The sequence below is a fragment of the Anolis carolinensis genome, chromosome 2, assembly GCF_035594765.1.
Source record: "Anolis carolinensis isolate JA03-04 chromosome 2, rAnoCar3.1.pri, whole genome shotgun sequence".
Lineage (NCBI taxonomy): Eukaryota > Metazoa > Chordata > Lepidosauria > Squamata > Dactyloidae > Anolis > Anolis carolinensis.
This window is the reverse complement of record NC_085842.1, coordinates 120,492,673-120,511,006: the sequence shown is the minus strand read 5'-3', so window position 1 is coordinate 120,511,006 and position 18,334 is coordinate 120,492,673. Positions and strand designations below refer to the sequence as shown.

Sequence of the window (18,334 nt, the reverse complement as noted above, 5' to 3'; positions counted from 1 at the left end):
TATATTGTTCTGTCCCCTTGGCTTGTCATTGAAGATAAGGTATAAGATCCATTCATTATTTTCTCCTAACAGGGAATATTTCCAAAATCTTTTATCCACATCAAAGAAACTGCTGTTGAGAAGAAGAGGTACTGTATTTAGATAACTCTTTTGTAATATCATACACTTTTGAACATCCAAATTCATTGTTTTGAGAATGACATAAACAATAAAAATATATAAGAATTGTAATTTAAGAAAAGTGAATCTGAATCTGCCAAATATCTTTTTCCTACTTCGAAATGATTTTGATGCTTTATATGTAATCCGTAACTTGGAGTCATGCAGTTAAGACAAGTGCTTGGAATCACACATAATTAATAGAGTTCACTGCCAAGATGAGGTAATGACTATTATTTTAGGGTGCATCTACACTGTATAATGAATGCAATTTGACACCACTTAAACAGCTGTGGTTTAATGCTTATGGAATCATGAGAATTGTAGTTTTACAAAATCTGTAGCCTTGTCTACCAAAGAGTGCTGGTGTCCCACCAAACTACAGCTCCCAGGAATCTATAGCATTGAGACATGGAAGCTAAAACAGTGTCAAACAGTATTCATTATACAGTGTAGATGCATCCTAAGATGGGTTCAGAAAAGGATTACACAAATTCATGATGTTTGTGAGACATTGTAGTCTTTATTTATATCTTACCATTTCCGCCAGAACCAGAACTAAAGCCAGTGTTCTAATTAAAATCTAGATTAAAACCAAAGGCTATCACTGAAATGTAACTAAACTGCCAACAACATTGAAAGCAATTTATAATGCCTGTTTAAAGTGGAGATAGGTGGGATAGAAAAAAGCAGTTACATAATAGTACAGTGGATTGTGCAAAAAGGTTGTTTTGTGTGCAAAACTCAGTGTTTTTGAAGCACAAATAAAACACACACATACAAAGTGTAAACTCATTGAAAATATGCAAAATCTGTCATAATTTCATGTTGGGAGATGCTAGTGGGCAAGAAAACTTTTATAATATTCCCTTCTCCTATATGAAGACAAAATAAGGAACAATATATATCTTTTTTATTTATTTATTTATTTGCATCATTTTTACCCCGCTTTTCTCCCCAGGGGGACTCAAGGTGGCTTACAATAAATAGGCAAAAATTCAATGCCTAAAAACAGTGTACAAAACAACTATTCATATAAAAACAGATATCATTACAAAATAAAATCACATTATATAAAATTTTAAACATAACCAAGATTAAAATCCATTCATCCAGAATCCTCAACATAAGTCTTGGTACAGGTCATGTAAAGTCCATGTTCTCATTCATTAAAAGCTTGTGTGCACAACCATGTATTTAAGGCTTTCCTGAAGCCTAGGAGAGTTGGTATCTGCCATATGTTGCTGGGGAAGGTGGTCCACAGCAGAGGAGCCACCACCGAGAAGGCCCTGTCTCTCATTCCCACCAGCCATACCTGCGAGGCTGGTGGGACCGAGAGCAGGGCCTCCCCCAATGATCTAAGAGTTCTAGAAGGCTCATAGGGGGAGATCAATTTGGACAGGTGAGATGGGCCAGAAACGTTTAGGGCTTTGTAGGTCAAAACCAGCACTTTGAATTGGGCTCAGTAGCATATCGGCAGCCAGTGGAGCTGTCTTAACAAGGGAGTAGCACACTCCCTGTAAGCCGCTCCACTTATTAATCTGGCTGCCGCCCGTTGTACTAGTTGTACTACTACTTCAAAGGCAGCCCCATGTAGAGCACGTTGCAGTAGTCCAAACAGGATGTAACCAGAGCGTGGACCCCGTGGCCAAGTCAGACTTCCCAAGGTATGGGCGCAGCTGGCGCACAAGTCTTAGTTGTGCGAATGCTCCCCTGGCCACCGCCGAGACCTGGGATTCCAGGCTCAGCGATGAGTCCAGGAGAACACCCAGACTGCGGACCTGTGTCTTCAGTGGGAGTGTGACTCCGTCCAACACAGGCTGTAACCCTATACCCTATTCGGCCCCATAACTGACCAGGAGGACCTCTGTCTTGTCTGGATTCAATTTCAATTTGCTCGCCCTCATCCAGTCCAACACAGCGGCCAGACACCGGTTCAGGACCTGGACAGCCTCTTTAGTGACAGGTGGGAAGGAGTGACAGAGCTAGACATTATCTGCATACCGATGACACCGCACCCCGAAACTCCAGATGATCTCTCCCAGCGGCTTCATGTATATGTTGAACAACATGGGGGACAGTACTGAACCCTGCAGGACCCACATGGCTGTGGGGCTGAACAGGTGTCCCCCAGTGACACCATCTGGGAGCGACCCTCCAGGAAGGACCAGAGCCACTGTAAATAGTACCTCCAAGACCCATCCTGGCAAGGTGTCCCAGAAGGATACTGTGATCGACGGTATTGAAGGCCGCTGAGAGGTCCAGCAGTACCAGCAGGGACACACTCCCCCTGTCCAGTTCCTGGCGTACATCATCTACTAAGGCGACGAAAGCTGTCTTGGTACCATGCCCTGGCCTGAAGCCAGACTGTGCCGGATCTAGAAAATCAGTGTCATCCAAGAATGCCTGGAGTTGTGCAGCCACCACACGTTCCACAACCTTGCCCAAAAAGGGGAAATTGGAAATAGGCCGATAGTTATCCTATTGAGTGGGATCCAGTGATGGCTTTTTCCACAGCGGTTTGATTACAGCCAATTTGAGGCTCGCTGGAAATATGCCTTCCTGAAGGGAGGCATTCACCACCACCTTCACCGACTCAGCCAAACCCCCTCTGGCTTCCTTTATCAGCCAGGATGGGCAGGGGTCTAGGATGCATGTGGTAGCCCTCACCTCTCCAAGCACCTTGTCCACATCCTCAGGCTGAACCAATTGAAATGAATCCATCAAAATGGGACAAGCAGGTGCTCTTGCTACATCCCTGGAGACTGCTGTTAATATGGTGTCCAAGCCAGAACGGATCAAAGCAACTTTATCTGCAAAGAACCGAGCAAATGCTTCACAGCAGGCTGCCGAGTTGTCAGGGATCCCGTCTTGTGGGACGGGATATAACAAACCTCTGACAACTCAGAACAGCTCCACCGGACGGTTCTGTGTGGATGCATTATTAGTTGCAAAGAAAGAGTTCTTTGCAGCATCTATTGCCACGGAATATGCCTTAAGATAAGAGCCATGTCGGTTTGACTCATTCGGCATTGAACACCACACGCGCTCTAGTCCCCTCTTCTTTCACTTCATCGCTGCCAACTCCTTGGTAAACCAAGGAGATGTTTTAGCTCAGGTACTCGAGAGGGGGCATTCCGGAGCGATCGTGTCTATTGCCCTAGTCGTCTCCCTATTCCAGAGAGCGACAATTGTCAGAGTAGCAGAAGAGGAAACATTTTAAAGTAAAATACTTGCTTCTCCAAGGCTCTCAGAAGCCAGATTAACTCTCCCAGTCATAATCCTTGCCATGAAGAATAGTCAAACTCAAAGGAATAGTTTTGTATCGCTCCGACTTCTCTGGCTATACTGTGTTGGTAACTAGGAACTAACAAATGTAAGGTTGTAGAGGGTCCTGGTTCTTTGGAGAAACCTTACCTGCTTTCTGGAGATACAGTATAATCTCTGTATCCATTGGATCAGTATCCACAGTTTCACCTATCCACGTCTGACAAAATATATCCTCTCTTGGTAATTCTGTGGTATGCTTCTTCAAGACACTACTACAGAGTCATCCTAGAAGATATAGAGGATACTGTTCTAGGAATTTTCTACGTCTTCCAGGATGACTCTCTGGTAACTTCTGAAAGAAGTTATAAATTTCTACTGTAAATTCACAAACATATTCCTCATGGATACTGGGAGTGTATTGTATCTGGCTAGGACTGTTCAGGCTCAATTGGACTAATTCTTAAAGCCTAGGCAGTTGCCCAGTTTGCCTCCAGCTTGCATCATTGATCTTTCTGATCTAGGTGGCCACTTTTGGTGTGACTCACACTATAAACTCCTGATCTGTCCATGACATTATGACATCATTTATCTTTCTGTGCAGAAATGCAGAAAATGTAATACCTGCAGAGATTCCTTTGGTGCAAGAAGTCACCTGTACGCTTTGGGAATGGGGCAATATCTGGAAACAACTTTATGTGGTGAGTAATCCATGCTCTCAAGCTTTTGTGAGTTTAAAAGATCATTAACAGGATCATAGGTGCCACAAATATCAATAACTTTTTATAGAAGATCTTTATTGCCATCTTTTGCCTTTACTTTTCTGAATAAAATTAAGATGTCTAAAATGTTGTTAAAGAAGCAAATTCTTCATTACATAAATTTGCATTCTATACTATTAAATACTTGCCTGTATATTTCCACTCTGCTTTTATGCTTTCTTAGTCTCTACTACACTTTAATTCATGATGTGGGGATATACTCCCAGTGAAGGCTGAAAGCACAAGTAATTAGAGACTATTTTTGCTTATGGAGAATTGCTTCTATTATAGTCTTCTAAGCAGATTATTTATAATGTGTTGTGACAACCCCTCTAATCTACTGTAAGAAAGCTTGTGTGTCAAAAGAGAGCACTAGCGTGCACTATGTATAAAAATGTAAAATTTCCAAAGAGGTTAACATCATTTGGGGAAGGGGTAGTTTTTCCCTATTTCTTAATGAGAAAATCTGAAATCTTTGGAAAACTCAAAACATATGTAGTATTTTCCTTCAAAACTGGAACTCAATTTACTATGTTGTACTATTTGCTGTATCTATACATTTCAAAAATAACATGTGTACAAAGAAAATTAAAGAAAATTAAATAAAATTATTGCACCATACAAAGGAAATACCTGCTAACATCCATTCTATATGCTCCCGAAGCACACATATGTTTTACCAACTGAGAAGTAGGGGAAAATAAAAACAATGAGCTAGTTATTTTCCTACTAGAGCCCCTGGTGGCACAGTGGATTACGTCCTTGCGCTGGCAGGACTGATGACTTGAAGGTTGGGTTGCTGACTTGGGAGTTGCCAGTTCAAATCCAACCCAGGGAGAGCGCGGATAAGCTCCCTCTCCATGCGGGGACATGAAGCCTCCCACAAGAATGGTGAAAACATCAAAACATCCAGGCGTCCCCTGGGCAACATCCTTGCAGACAGCCAATTCTCTCACACCAGAAGCAACTTGCAGTTTATCAAGTCGTTCCTGACACGAAAAAATGTTCCACTTGGACAGAAATAATCTCATATAATTACAGTATTAAGGGTAGGTTAACATCAGCTATGAATATTAAGTTTGATTCAGCATTGAAAATACTGAAAAACTTCAGTGCCATAACCTTATACACATTATATGGCATGAATGCATTTTTTTAAAATAGTAAGTATATAATTGAACATGACAGCATCTCAGGGTCTGTTTCTGAAATGTTAACATCTGAATCTGAACTTTTTATTTTCATGAACTTTAGAAAACTTCATAAACTTTCATAAACTGGCAACATGTACTAAATGCGAAAACACATCTTTCATTCGAGTTCTGTAAATGTATATTGTATGCAGATAAATTACAACTCTGCGTGCCTGCAGTATGTCACACGTGCAGCTTTGAAGCTCCTCAATGAGTGAGGACTATCTTGTGTGTGTGTTTTAAAGTAACTTAATTTTTAAAAAGAATAAAAACATCTGGCATCATCAAATAACATATTTCACTGCAATGGAATAGGAGATCAATCTCTTCAAAGAAGCAAAACCTATTTGAAATTCAGATGTTGATGTTTAATAATGCTATACATTTCAGGCAAACAAAAAAGAACGCTTCCGGGAGGTGCAATCCATGATGTGTGAGTTAATGGAGTGGAGGTCACAGCTCCTCTCAGGGACATTGCCTAAAGATGAACTCAAAGAACTGAAGCAAAAGGTCACTTCCAAAATTGATTATGGGAACAAGTAAGCCTTCTTGACAGTAGCCTTGCACTTATGTTTGGGAATGATCTGATATTTATTAATTTCCTAATTCTATTTTTCTGGATTGTTAATTGCATTAATTCTAGTTGCCTTAAACTAATAAAATGGTAATACACTAAGTGTTCTAGCTGAAAAGTAACATGACACCTTATTGAGTGATTGAGTAAGCAAGCGAGGTTGGAACAGATAATTTCAGTGGGTATGGGAGAGTTTTCTGCCCCTAGGTCTTACTGCAAATGAGAAAAAAATAGAAAAAAATACCACAACTTGAAATCATCTTCTGTTTTGTTTTTTGGAATTGGGATTTTGTGTGTATATGTGTTTGTGTGTGCATATGTGTGTGTTTGTAACCTATATAAAGGCAGAAGACCACTCTTAATGCCCTCCAGGACTGGAAACATCACTGACTGTTGGGTTTATTTTTTTGGTCAGAGGTGTCATGAGTAGGAACACACACACACACACACACACACACACACAAAGCCCCAGAAGCTGTATGCTTGTTATGTATCTAAGAGGCCACTACTTATGTCCCTTTGAATCAGGACATTTTTGCATTACACAGTTGTAGCACTTTGATTCTATTTTAATTACTGTAGCAACATCCTATAGAGTCCCGGAGGGACATTAGAATATTTTTATACGCTCTTCACATAGAACCTGTAATATCAGTAAGGTTCTACCAGGCTTGGATGAAGACACTTTGCTACCTGAGTAGGACAAGATGATACCTTTCTCCCATGCCATGTATACAATCCAACAGATTTATGTCAACACAGGGAACAAGATAGCATCCATTACCCCCTGCCAAGAAGCAGGAAGATTACATTCTGTCGGGGGTGCTTTGAATGTCATCTTCCTGCTTCTTGCCAGGGGGTTGGACTGGATGGCCCATAAGGTCTCTTCCAACTCTATGATTCTATGATTACTATGATACATCTACTCTTCTGGAGAGATCTAGTTATGTTATTATCCCCATATTCTATAGAGGGGGTGATGCTGAAAAACTGCAGCTCTTAGTTCTGTATTTCAAGGGCATTATCCTTGAAATTTCAAAGTTTTCTTTGAAAGCTTTATTTGAAGGCTTCTAAACAGAAGCTGGATAGCCATCTGTTGGAGGTGCTTTGAATGCGATTTCCTGCTTCTCGGCAGGGGGTTGGACTGGATGGCCCATGAGGTCTCTTCCAACTCTGATTTTATGAAATCCAGATAGTATCTTCTGAGAAGTGGGAAAATTAAGCTTCTCCTCCTCATTCCTTTTGTCCCCAGCAGCTCAGGTTTATCAGTAGATGCTGTATTTACCTAACAAAAGATGTGCAAATTAATTGGATATATGCCATCCAGGTCTACAAGGCTTGTAGTACTCTGTGTGTGTTGTTTTAAGGTGTACATATAATCTTCTAGTTATTACATGGTCTGTCAAAACATTTATTAAATACCTCCAGTGCTAAATAGTTTCATATTGAGATAGTAAATTTCAGAATAATTTTAAAATACATATTGAGCAATGTTTGTTTTCAAGATCATCTCCAGTAATACTCATGGCATTTCCTCTTTACGTCTGCAGGATTCTGGAGCTAGATCTGATAGTGAGAGATGAGGATGGGAATATTTTGGATCCAGACAAAACTAGCGTTATCAGCCTTTTTCATGCTCATGCTGAAGCTACTAATAAAATCACAGAACGAATTCGAGAGGAGATGGTACATAGTTCCCTTGCTTTTAAATAGACATGGTTTTCTTTATGTGTGACAGAAGAAACTTCCTCTAGCATTCAGCCATTGAAAAGTCTCCAGAAGAATTGTGTATATTTAGAATATTTTAATAGAAAGCATTTATTATAAAGTGTGTCAGCCTTTTAATTTAAATTTGGCAAGGGTTCAATATTTTATAAAATGCAGACCATATTGGTAGATTAGCAACATAAGTAAAAGACTATTTGAAAGACTGATGTGGTGACCTTGGCCTATAGTTAAGATTGTAGGATTTAATTTCCTGACCCACATGCATTCTCCACCAGATAAGTAACTTGGACTGGATGTACATTGCCATATAATGCAGTATGAACTGTCAGTTTAGATCCAGCCTTTGTTTTCTATTTGGAAGGCATGTGGTCATATTGTAGTGTATTAAAGATGCCATGTGTATTCTTTCAAACTATAGTTTTCCAAGCGTGAGACCAGAAACAAATAGTTATTCTAATATCAGTGTTAAATATATTCCTGTAGATTAGACCCACTGTGTACTTCATGTATGTTTTGCAGTTGTTTGATAGTAACCTTTCTTTGATAGCAACTAAATACAAAAGAAGATTAAGAAATCAGTACCACAAAAATGCTACATTGATATAATGACAGCATGTCATCAACTATTGAATAACTCTGTAAAATATGTTTTTGGCAGTGAATTGTTTGTGTTTAGGTTTAACCTGAAAGGAGTGTTGGCTTTAAAATTATTCATAGATTCTGTTCATTATTCTTTACATCTTAGGAATTGAAATCCTAAGGTTCAATCTGCATCTGTTGTTTTGGTTCAAACACCATTATAATTTAACATTACTCTAACCTCCAATAAAGAAGAAATGTTATAACAATTGCTGCTATGTTTATTCTGGATAATTTAATATCTGCCTTATAATTTGCTTGTATACAGTCTAAAGAAGAATCTGATTATGGAACCTTTTCCCGAAAAACTACATCCCCGACCCATAGTCTTTATGTCTTTGTAAGAAATTTTGTTTGCCGAATAGGAGAAGATGCTGAACTTTTCATGTCCCTGTATGATCCTCAGAAGCACATGGTGATAAGGTAAGTTGTGTTTCCATGTTTATTAAATGCTTTCCAGACAAATTCAAGCACGCTAGTAGGATCAATGTGTGGCTCCTTACAATCATCTGTTAAAACAGAGAACTGACATTTTGTAGCTGAAGGAAATTATATATAAATCAACATGTTTAAACCTTGCATTCAAACTTTAAAGAGAATTTTATTATAGCAATAAGAAGCTTTACTGTGGCAATTCCAATGATCCAAGTAGGTGTTTTTGGTACCCTAAGGGATAGAACAGCCTCAGAATTTTTTAAAAAAAATGAATGTGCACATCTTACTTTAAAACAGAAGGAAAAGATAGGGAATAATAAAGGAAGAAATCAAAATGTCCTTCAATTAGCAATTCTATGTAACTCAGTAACAAGAAATGATGAAACAAACAACAAATATGTTGGATCTCCCATCCCCGGAATTTTGATATACGTTCACGAGCAGTTATTTACATATCAGTAGCATGCAAAAAATAGATTCTGATGGGATCTCCATTGGCGCTCCTTTTATGCGTGAGGCAGTACAGTGCAGTTTCATTTTCCCGTGGGTGCAATTGCTCTGTGGGATGACATTAATGAGCAAGCACAGTATCCCACCCTGTTTGTAATGTTACCAAGTACCACATACCCATGCATGTTATTGTAACTGGGAGGTGTTTGAAAGGCATATGTTTTTCATGATTACAGAAATTGTGCTGACATTTCAGGTTGCGTAGCCCAATACCTACACACTCACCTTTGTAGCTCTGGAGATGTGTGGTGATACAAGTTAAAAAAAACAAATGCTAGGAATATTTACAGCTGTAAAGCACAATTAAAAGAAATTCTACCTCCCAGAAAAAATCCTTCAGGACACCCACCCCTGTAAAGCCCACTACCAGAGGTTGAGCATTGTATGGGGTAGAGGAAGACTTCTCTTTTCAGTATGATGAAAAATGCAGGGGATTTTTTTACAGATTTCAACAGATAAGGGGCGGGGTGGGGATGTAGTTGTTATGATTTCAAGCTGGTCTTATGGTTTTTCAGAGAACATAACACATTTTCAGGGTGGAGGGCAGAGACACCTAATGGAAAAGTAGTTTTTTGGTGAGGGGAAATCTTATTTGCCAATTGAATGTTATCCATCATGACTGTACTTTGTTTAACACTGTGTGTTCTTTTTTAAACAGTGAAAATTACTTGGTGAGATGGGGAAGCAAAGGTTTTGTCAAAGAAATTGATAATTTCAACAATCTGAAAGTGGTTTTCACTGTGAGTAATTCTTCCCTTTATATAGACATACTTACCCACCATCAACATCCTGTTGTTGGCAAAACGTCTTGCTTAAAGTTGTTGCTATTGTATATCTGGGAGGCTTTAGGAGACAATTGTTTAACTTAATATTCTTAGTGCTTGAATCCCAGAACTCTTGGGCAGAGTTTCTTGATGAGAAACATATTTTAACCTAAAATTCTATGTACAAAATGTGGGGTGTTTATAGCCATGTTGTTGGACTTCAACTGACCATCACCTATGTTGGCTAGAGCTAGTGGAAATCACAATCCAGCAATTCCAGGATAGTCACTAGATTCTACTCTGGTTTATGGTACATACTGAAGAGTACCCCATATATATATACACACACACACACACACACACACACACATACACACACTCATGTATAAGTATAGATCCTTTAGTAAAAAAATTAATCCCAAAATTTGGGCCAACTTCTGTACAGTCAGTGTAAGTAGTAAAGGTAAAGGTTTCCCCTTGACATTAAGTCTACTTGTGTCCGACTCTGGGGGTTGGTGCTCATCTCAATTTCTAAGCCGAAGAGCCGGCATTGTCCGCAGACACATCCAAGGTCATGTAGCTGACATGATTGCATGGAGCGCCGTTACTTTCCCGCCGGAGCAGTACCTATTGATTTACTCACATTTGCATGTTCTCGAACTGGTAGGTTGGCAGAAGCTGGGGCTAACAGCAGAAGTTGATCCTGCTCTCTGGATTCAAACTGCTGACCAGTCAGCAAGTTCAGCAGCTCAGTGATTTAACCCACTGCTCCACCGGATTAAGTGCTGTAGCTTAATTCTTATATGAAAAGGAATAGCAACCTTATCTGAGTATGCTTTGAAAAAACACAAATCTTTCTTACTATGCCTGTTGTGGCACTTTTGAATCCTTGGGCAGGGAATGATGGTGACTAGAGGCAGCTACCTTTTGAGTCAGCATTGGTGCTTTCCCTGCTCCATGGAACAACTCTTGACTTTTTCATGGCTTATATCAAAATCCAAAATTTTGGCACCAAACCTTGTTCTCAATGTATACATGAGATCAACTCACACACACACACACACACACACACACATATATATATATGATAATTTGCCCTGAACTAGCTAGGCAGAAGGGGCACAGCTTTACTTTTGAAAAACTGCACAGTTCCTAAATAATATTTAAACTTAAATGTATTGGCAATGCTATGTAGAGGAAGCATTTCCTTGCAACTGAACCCTTGGATCCAAAGCTAAATCTTTATGCATTTCTGCTGTATTAAACTGCTGTGAGGTTGTTGTTGTTTTTTTGCCTTTGACTCTGCTTCATTTATTTCAAGATTAAGAATATGCTGGTGTATTATGCTTATGAATGGGAATAGCCATTAGATGCATGATTTATGCAAAAGGACCCATATGGTTTTAGTTTGTTCATAGCCATATTTGGCAGAAGTTAATATAGTGGTTGAAAAAAATGTTACTCCTGTGGACAGGAAGTGATTGAAATCACCAAGACATAAAATTTCTATACTAATTATTGAAAGACATCAATAAATTATGCTTGTGAATGCCACTAAGGTAAAAGGGAAAGCCTACTTGTCATCAAGGGATGAATAAGAATTTGGAGAGGGTTTTTTTGCAGTGCAGGTTTAATAATTTTATGGCTGTTCTGTGTCATCATGTTTAATTTTGCTCAAAGCAAAATCTTTAGGCACCTCAAGAACACACTGTTCAAAAAATGTTTAGGAACACACTCAAATGGTTTCAGCAGTGATGCCATGCAACCACAAGTGTTCACCTTGAACTGCCCAACCTAAAAATCAGCTTAAGTTGTAGATTTGTGAGGAAAGGTACACATAGAATACGCATTTAAAAAACAAACAAACACACTTTATCCCCATATTTAAAGTTTTAGAGCTAAAATATCAGACTGCATTTTAATATTAGATGAATTTAAAAATCAGATGGTGGGGAGACTCCAGCTCAGGACAAAAGTTCTGCAAAAAAAGTCAGCATGGAGGTGGCATCTACATTTTTTTTTGAGTTGTAACATTTGTGTGCTTGCATAATATTATTTATTTATTTATTTATAGCATTTATATTCCGCCCTTTTCACCCTGAAGGGTACTCAGGGCGGATCACATTACACACATATTGATATTGTTGATATTTATACCACTAATCTTGAAATCATCATCACTAATCTTTAAAATACTTTTCAGTACATTCTTATACATGTCTAGTCAGAAATAAGTCTGAGTCCCATAATATCTATTTCCTGGTAATTTCATATAAGAAACCTAAAGATTGGCTCAAACTGGATGAAAATCTTGATTATGCAGTCATTTGTTCCTCTTTGTGCTTTACAGACTTCTTTGAGCATTACACTTTAAAGTTATCATAGACCTGGAAGCAACCCAAAACACTGTCTAGCCGAAATCCCTGCCAGTGCAGCAATCCACCACTAAGAAGTTGTTATGGTTGAGCCTTATGGCTCCGATACTGGGAGACGTGGTCGTAAGACTCCTCGGGAGTCAGACTCTCTTGAGGAGCGAGAAAGGAAACGGCTGTGGGACTTATTTGCAGAACCAACTGACGAAGACTCCTTTGAGGGTTTTACCGAAGGAATGGAGGAAGAGATGGTTAGCTCTGAGGAGGATGATATGGAATGGACTCGTGTGAGAGAGGATCTGGGTGCCACTGGCAATGATAGTGTGGGAGGCGACTGGCAGGTTGCAAGATTAGACCCGTGGACAAGCTGGAGGGATGGAACGGGATCCACAGCTGGGGATGCTGTGGGGCGTTGTCACGACCCAGGCGGCAGAGGCACCAATAACCATACACAGAGGCCAGAATCTAACTAATATCTTTATTGAAGGAATATATAAAGTTAATAAAAACAAGTATAGAAAATAGTCCAGAATTAGACCCTTCAGGAAAGGTCAGAATTAGTCCAAAAAAGCAATGTCCAATAAGAAATATTAAGGTCCAAAGTTGTAATCCAATAACCGAAACACTCACTTTGCCAAGCAAAGTGAGGGGAGATGACAAGGTCCTTAGTCCATAAAACTTGAGCGTGGCTAGGAAATAACTTGATACTTGAAACAAGGCTTGAACGTGGAACAAGGTAACTAAGAACAAGAACAAGGTCCGTGGAATAACTTGGTAAAATCCGTGGAACAAGGCAAGGATTGATCCTGGAAACAAGGCAAGGTCCGCAGGTAAACAAAGGCTGGGAAGCAAGGCGAAGGCTGGATAACAAGGCAAGGCTTGAGCAGGAGCGAGGCTTGAATCGGAGCGCGCTGTCCAGACACAACTCGCTCCGTAGGCTGACGAATTGACTCCGCGAAGTTGCTACGCGGGCAAAACACCTATATAGAGTCCAACTTTCTCACCAAAGCGGTTCTCTGGGAATCAGAAACGAAAGCTAAACTCTGAGACCAGATGTTAAACTCCTTAAAGATTCTCACGAGAACCAATGTTAATTGGCAACATTCTTAGCTGCTATCCTCGCACTCCTGCGCGAAGCTGAATCCAAACTTCTCTGTTGTTTACAAAACTCCCGGCGCAAGAACACGGGAGAAGTAGGCTCTGGGGTTGTTTGACATACTTCTGGGGCACAACTTTCTTGCAGGTGCAAGGTTTCCAGATCTGCCTGGGAAGGATCTGGCTGAGAGGAATCCAGCTCAGACTGGGAAGGTAAAAAACCCAAGTTTTCATCTTCATCAGGGATTACAATGTCCTGAGCAGGACTACAAGGCCCATGGTTCATCACACTATCCCCCTCCTCAGGGCCCCTCCCAAACTGGGATCCTCTCCCCGAGGCGCGAGGTCGCGGTTTGGTGGGATAGGTCAGATGGAAGCGACGGGTTAGATCAGGAGCATGGACTGTGGAGGCGTCTTCCCAAGAGCGTTCCTCAGGGCCAAAACCCACCCAGTCAATGAGATATTGTAGGCGGCGGCGATGAAAGCGAGAATCCAAAATGTCCTCAACCTCGAACTCCTCCTCCCCATTCATCAAAACAGGAGGGGGGGCCGGTTGGTCTGTATCAGGACGCACACCATCCGCCGGAAGGAGCAGGGAACGGTGAAACACTGGGTGAATGCGCATTGAACGCGGAAGTTGGAGTTTGAAAGTCACGGGGTTTAATTGCGCCACCACTGGATAGGGGCCAATGAAGCGGGCATCTAACTTCCGGCATGGGCGGTGGGAGGGCAGAAAGCGAGTGGACAGAAAAACCCGATCTCCTACCTTGATTTCGGGGCCCGGCTGGCGGTGTTTGTCAGCGTGGCGTTTATAGTCCTCCTTGGCTTGGTCCAGTTGCTGGAGCAAAAGTTGTTGCACCGCTGTGAGTTCCTGCAGCCAATCCTCTGCTGCGGGAACTTCTGAAGTTTCAATGACAGGGGGAAAGAAACGTGGATGGAAACCGTAGTTTGCAAAGAACGGCGTTTCTTTTGTAGAAGCTTGAACTCCATTATTGTAGGCAAACTCAGACAGTGGTAACAGAGAAGCCCAATTGTCCTGTTGGTAGTTTACATAACAGCGAAGATACTGCTCCAAAGTGGCATTGGTGCGCTCCGTTTGCCCATCTGTTTGGGGATGATGAGCTGAAGATAAGCGAGAGTCTATGCCCAGTAGTTTTTGTAGTGCCTTCCAAAAACGAGAGGTGAATTGAGATCCACGGTCTGTGACTAAACTCTTGGGCAATCCATGTAGTCTGAAAACATGCTGAAGAAATAGATCCGCAGTTTCTTTGGCCGTGGGGAGGCCTTCGCAGGGAATGAAATGGGCTAACTTGGTGAATAGGTCCACCACCACTAAGATCGTGGTGAATCCACAGGAAGGTGGTAGGTCAGTGATGAAATCCGCGGAAATTATTTCCCATGGGCGAGATGGGGTAGGAAGGGGGTGCAAAAGCCCTGAGGGCTTCTCCCTTCGTATCTTGGAGCGCTGGCATACTGGGCAGGTGTTGACATATTTTTCCACATCCTTGCGGATCTTGGGCCACCAAAAATCTCTTAGGATCAAATGCATGGTTTTAAATAGTCCGAAGTGTCCTGCTGGTTTGCAGTCATGACACAGACGAAGCGCTTTTTCCCTGCCCGGTCCGGGTGGGATATAAACATGATTTCTATAGCAGAGCAGCCCATCTTTAAGCGAAAAGGGAAAATGCAGACCTTGGCGAAGTTGGTCCTGCGCCCAGGCATCTGCTTGCTGACTAGCCCTGATTTCTTGAGCACAGATGGGTCCTGGAGTAGGGGAAGTTGAACCAATGGGACTGGATTTGGTGTTCCCCACTGTGAGCGTGGCAAAGTTCTCAGGTTGTAGCAGTTGGGATTCAAAGGTCTCCTTGCGTCCTGCAGCGTATTCCGGTTTACGTGACAGGGCGTCTGCTTGCTTGGTTTGAGCTGGGGTCACATAATGGATCTGGAAGTTGAAACGTTCAAAGAATAAAGCCCAACGTTGCTGCCTCTGATTTAGTTTGCGGGCAGTTCTTAGATGTTCTAGATTACGATGATCAGTGTGGACTTCGATGGGGAATTTGGCCCCTTCTAGCCAATGTCTCCAAGTTTCAAAGGCTGCCTTTATGGCCAGTAGTTCTTTTTCCCAAATGGTGTAATTCCTCTCTGGTGTGGTTAGTTGACGAGAATAAAAGGCACAGGGGTGGAGGTGATCTCCCACCGGTTGTAAGAGTACAGCCCCAATTGCCACATCAGAGGCGTCCGCTTGCACCACAAAAGGGGTTCCAGGATTTGGGTGCTGTAGAATTGGCTGGGAGGTGAATAGTTTCTTCAGTTGCTGGAACCCTTTCTCTGCTTGATCAGTCCAGCGGAAAGGCTGCTTTCCACGGATGCAGCTAGTGATGGGGTCGGACCAGCGGGCAAAATCTGGAATGAACTTGCGGTAGTAGTTCGCGAACCCCAAGAAACGCTGCACCTCTTTCTTGTTAGTTGGCGCCCGCCATTCCAATACTGCTGAAACTTTGGCTGGATCCATGGAAAGCCCTAGAGGCGAGATGCGGTAGCCAAGGAAATCTACCTCTTGTAGATCAAAAGCGCATTTTTCTAGCTTGGCATAAAGTCCATGATCCCGCAGTCGTTGCAACACCATTTTGACGTGGTTCTCATGTTCTGATTGTGATCTGGAAAACACCAAAAAATCGTCCAGGTAGATTATCAAGAATCTGTCTAGATAGTCCTGAAAAATATCGTTGACAAAATGCTGGAACGTTGCGGGAGCTCCGCATAAACCGAAATTCATAACTCGGGACTCGAATAATCCGAATTTAGTCTGGAAGGCGGTCTTCCACTCGTCCCCTTCTCTGATGCGAACTAGATTATAAGCCCCCCGAAGATCCAGCTTGGTGTAGACCTTGGCTCCTCGAAGTCGGTCCAGTAGATCCGAGATTAAGGGCAGGGGATAGCTGTTCCGCTTGGTGATATTGTTCAATGCTCTGTAGTCCACCACCAAGCGTAATTCCCCTGACTTCTTCTTCACAAACATCACTGGGGAGGCGGCTGGGGATTGAGAGGGTCTGATGAACCCCTTGCGAAGGTTTGTCTCTAAGAATTCCCTGAGAGCTTCTTGCTCTGGTTCAGTCAGGGAGTAGAGATGCCCTCGCGGGATCGGGGCCCCCTCCACCAAGTCAATGGCACAGTCATAAGGTCTATGTGGGGGTAATTTTTCGGCTTCTTTCTCATTGAATACATCCCAATACTCGGAGTACTTCTTTGGCAAGGTGATGATGGGCTCGGAGTCTGTGGCATGGCATACCTTGGCTACGAGGCAATGGTTTTGGCAGTACGGTGAAGCAAACTGCAGTTCTCTGTTGGACCAGGAGATGTTAGGGTCGTGGAGTGTCAGCCATGGAATTCCCAAAATCACAGGGAAATGGGGAACCTCGGTAACAAAGAAGGAAATCTCTTCCATATGTTCCCTTATCCACATCCTGGTGGGTTCCGACCACTGGCTTACGGGGCCCGTCTTGAGGGGACGGCCGTCTATGGCTTGCACCACACGGGCATTCTTGAAATCATGATATTGTAATCCCAGAGAGTCGGCATACTCTCTATCGATGAAATTGTTGGTAGCTCCAGAGTCTATCATGGCGTGGATCATGACGGGTCCCCTTTTTGCTGACCATAATGTGACCACGAGAAGGAACAGGACCCCGGTTGGCGGCTCTTGGATGGATTTTTTGACCGGGTTGGCGAGCCTCTCTACACCCGGTCGTTGGCTTCCCCCGCCGGCTGTGTGCCAGTCGGCTCAGACGCCTTCGACTCCGTGGAGGACGCCGCCGCAAGACGGGCGGCAGGCTTCCCTTTGGCTGGGCACTCTCTGGCGAAGTGGCCCCCGTTCCCGCAGTACCAGCAGAGGTTCAAGCGTTGACGACGGGCCTTCTCGGCGGCATCTAGTCTGGGACGCACATTGCCCAACTGCATCGGCACCTCCTCGCCTCCTCTGGGGTATGGGGTTGGCGGCGGGGGTCTCCACACCGGACGTGGCTGAACACTGGCGGGAGCGGGGGGTTTTGCCCCGGCTCTACCGCCCTGGCCTCGAACCCATTGTTTCCTGTTGGCAATCATGACTTCAGCCCGTAAACATTGATCAATGAGTGCCTCGAGGGTCTGGGGAGGATCCACCTTGGAGATTTCTTCCAGCATTTCAATGTTGAGACCCTCCCGAAATTGTCCTCTGAGGGCTACATCGTTCCAGCCGGTGTTGTGGGCCAGCACGCGGAACTCGGCTATGTACTGAGACATGGGTCTGTCTCCTTGAAGGAGGCGCCGGAGTTTGTGACCGGCTGCCTCCAAATTGTCCTCGATTCCCCAGGTCTCCTTAAGGTGATCCAAGAAGCGTTGTGCTGAACTTAGGTGGGGGGAGGCTTGATCAAACAGGGCCGTCGCCCAGCTAGCCGCTGGTCCGTCTAGAAGACTGTAGACCCACGCCACCTTGATGTCTTCTTGGGGAAACTCGGCATCACGGGCCTCTAGATAAGCTTGACATTGGCGGCGGAAAACATGAACCTTAGCAGCTTCTCCAGAAAACTTGGTAGGCAACGCCATGGCCGGGAGGCGAACTCCGCGCTCCCTCAACCCTTTTATTTCTCCATCCTGCGCGTTGAGTCTGTCACGGATGCGGTCCACTTCGTCCTTGCTGATGGTGTAGCTGAGCGGCTGTCCAGCCGGCGCGGCTCCGGTAGACATCCTGGCCTCGGTTAGTTGGTGCTTATGGGTGGCGGAGTCAAACTGTCACGACCCAGGCGGCAGAGGCACCAATAACCATACACAGAGGCCAGAATCTAACTAATATCTTTATTGA

The 18,334-nt window shown here is 43.0% G+C and overlaps 1 protein-coding gene across 1 annotated transcript in view; it reads left to right on the top strand.

Annotated features, from left to right (window-relative positions):
* Window positions 1-18,334, top strand: part of dock2 (dedicator of cytokinesis 2) — a 377,601-nt gene that overhangs the window by 17,409 nt on the left and 341,858 nt on the right. Inside the window, exons 4-9 of the mRNA XM_008104636.3 lie at window positions 73-128; window positions 4,031-4,127; window positions 5,771-5,919; window positions 7,505-7,640; window positions 8,590-8,744; window positions 9,925-10,006. Of these exons, the coding sequence (XP_008102843.1) occupies window positions 73-128; window positions 4,031-4,127; window positions 5,771-5,919; window positions 7,505-7,640; window positions 8,590-8,744; window positions 9,925-10,006 (675 nt within the window). The remainder of the gene's footprint in view (window positions 1-72; window positions 129-4,030; window positions 4,128-5,770; window positions 5,920-7,504; window positions 7,641-8,589; window positions 8,745-9,924; window positions 10,007-18,334) is intronic.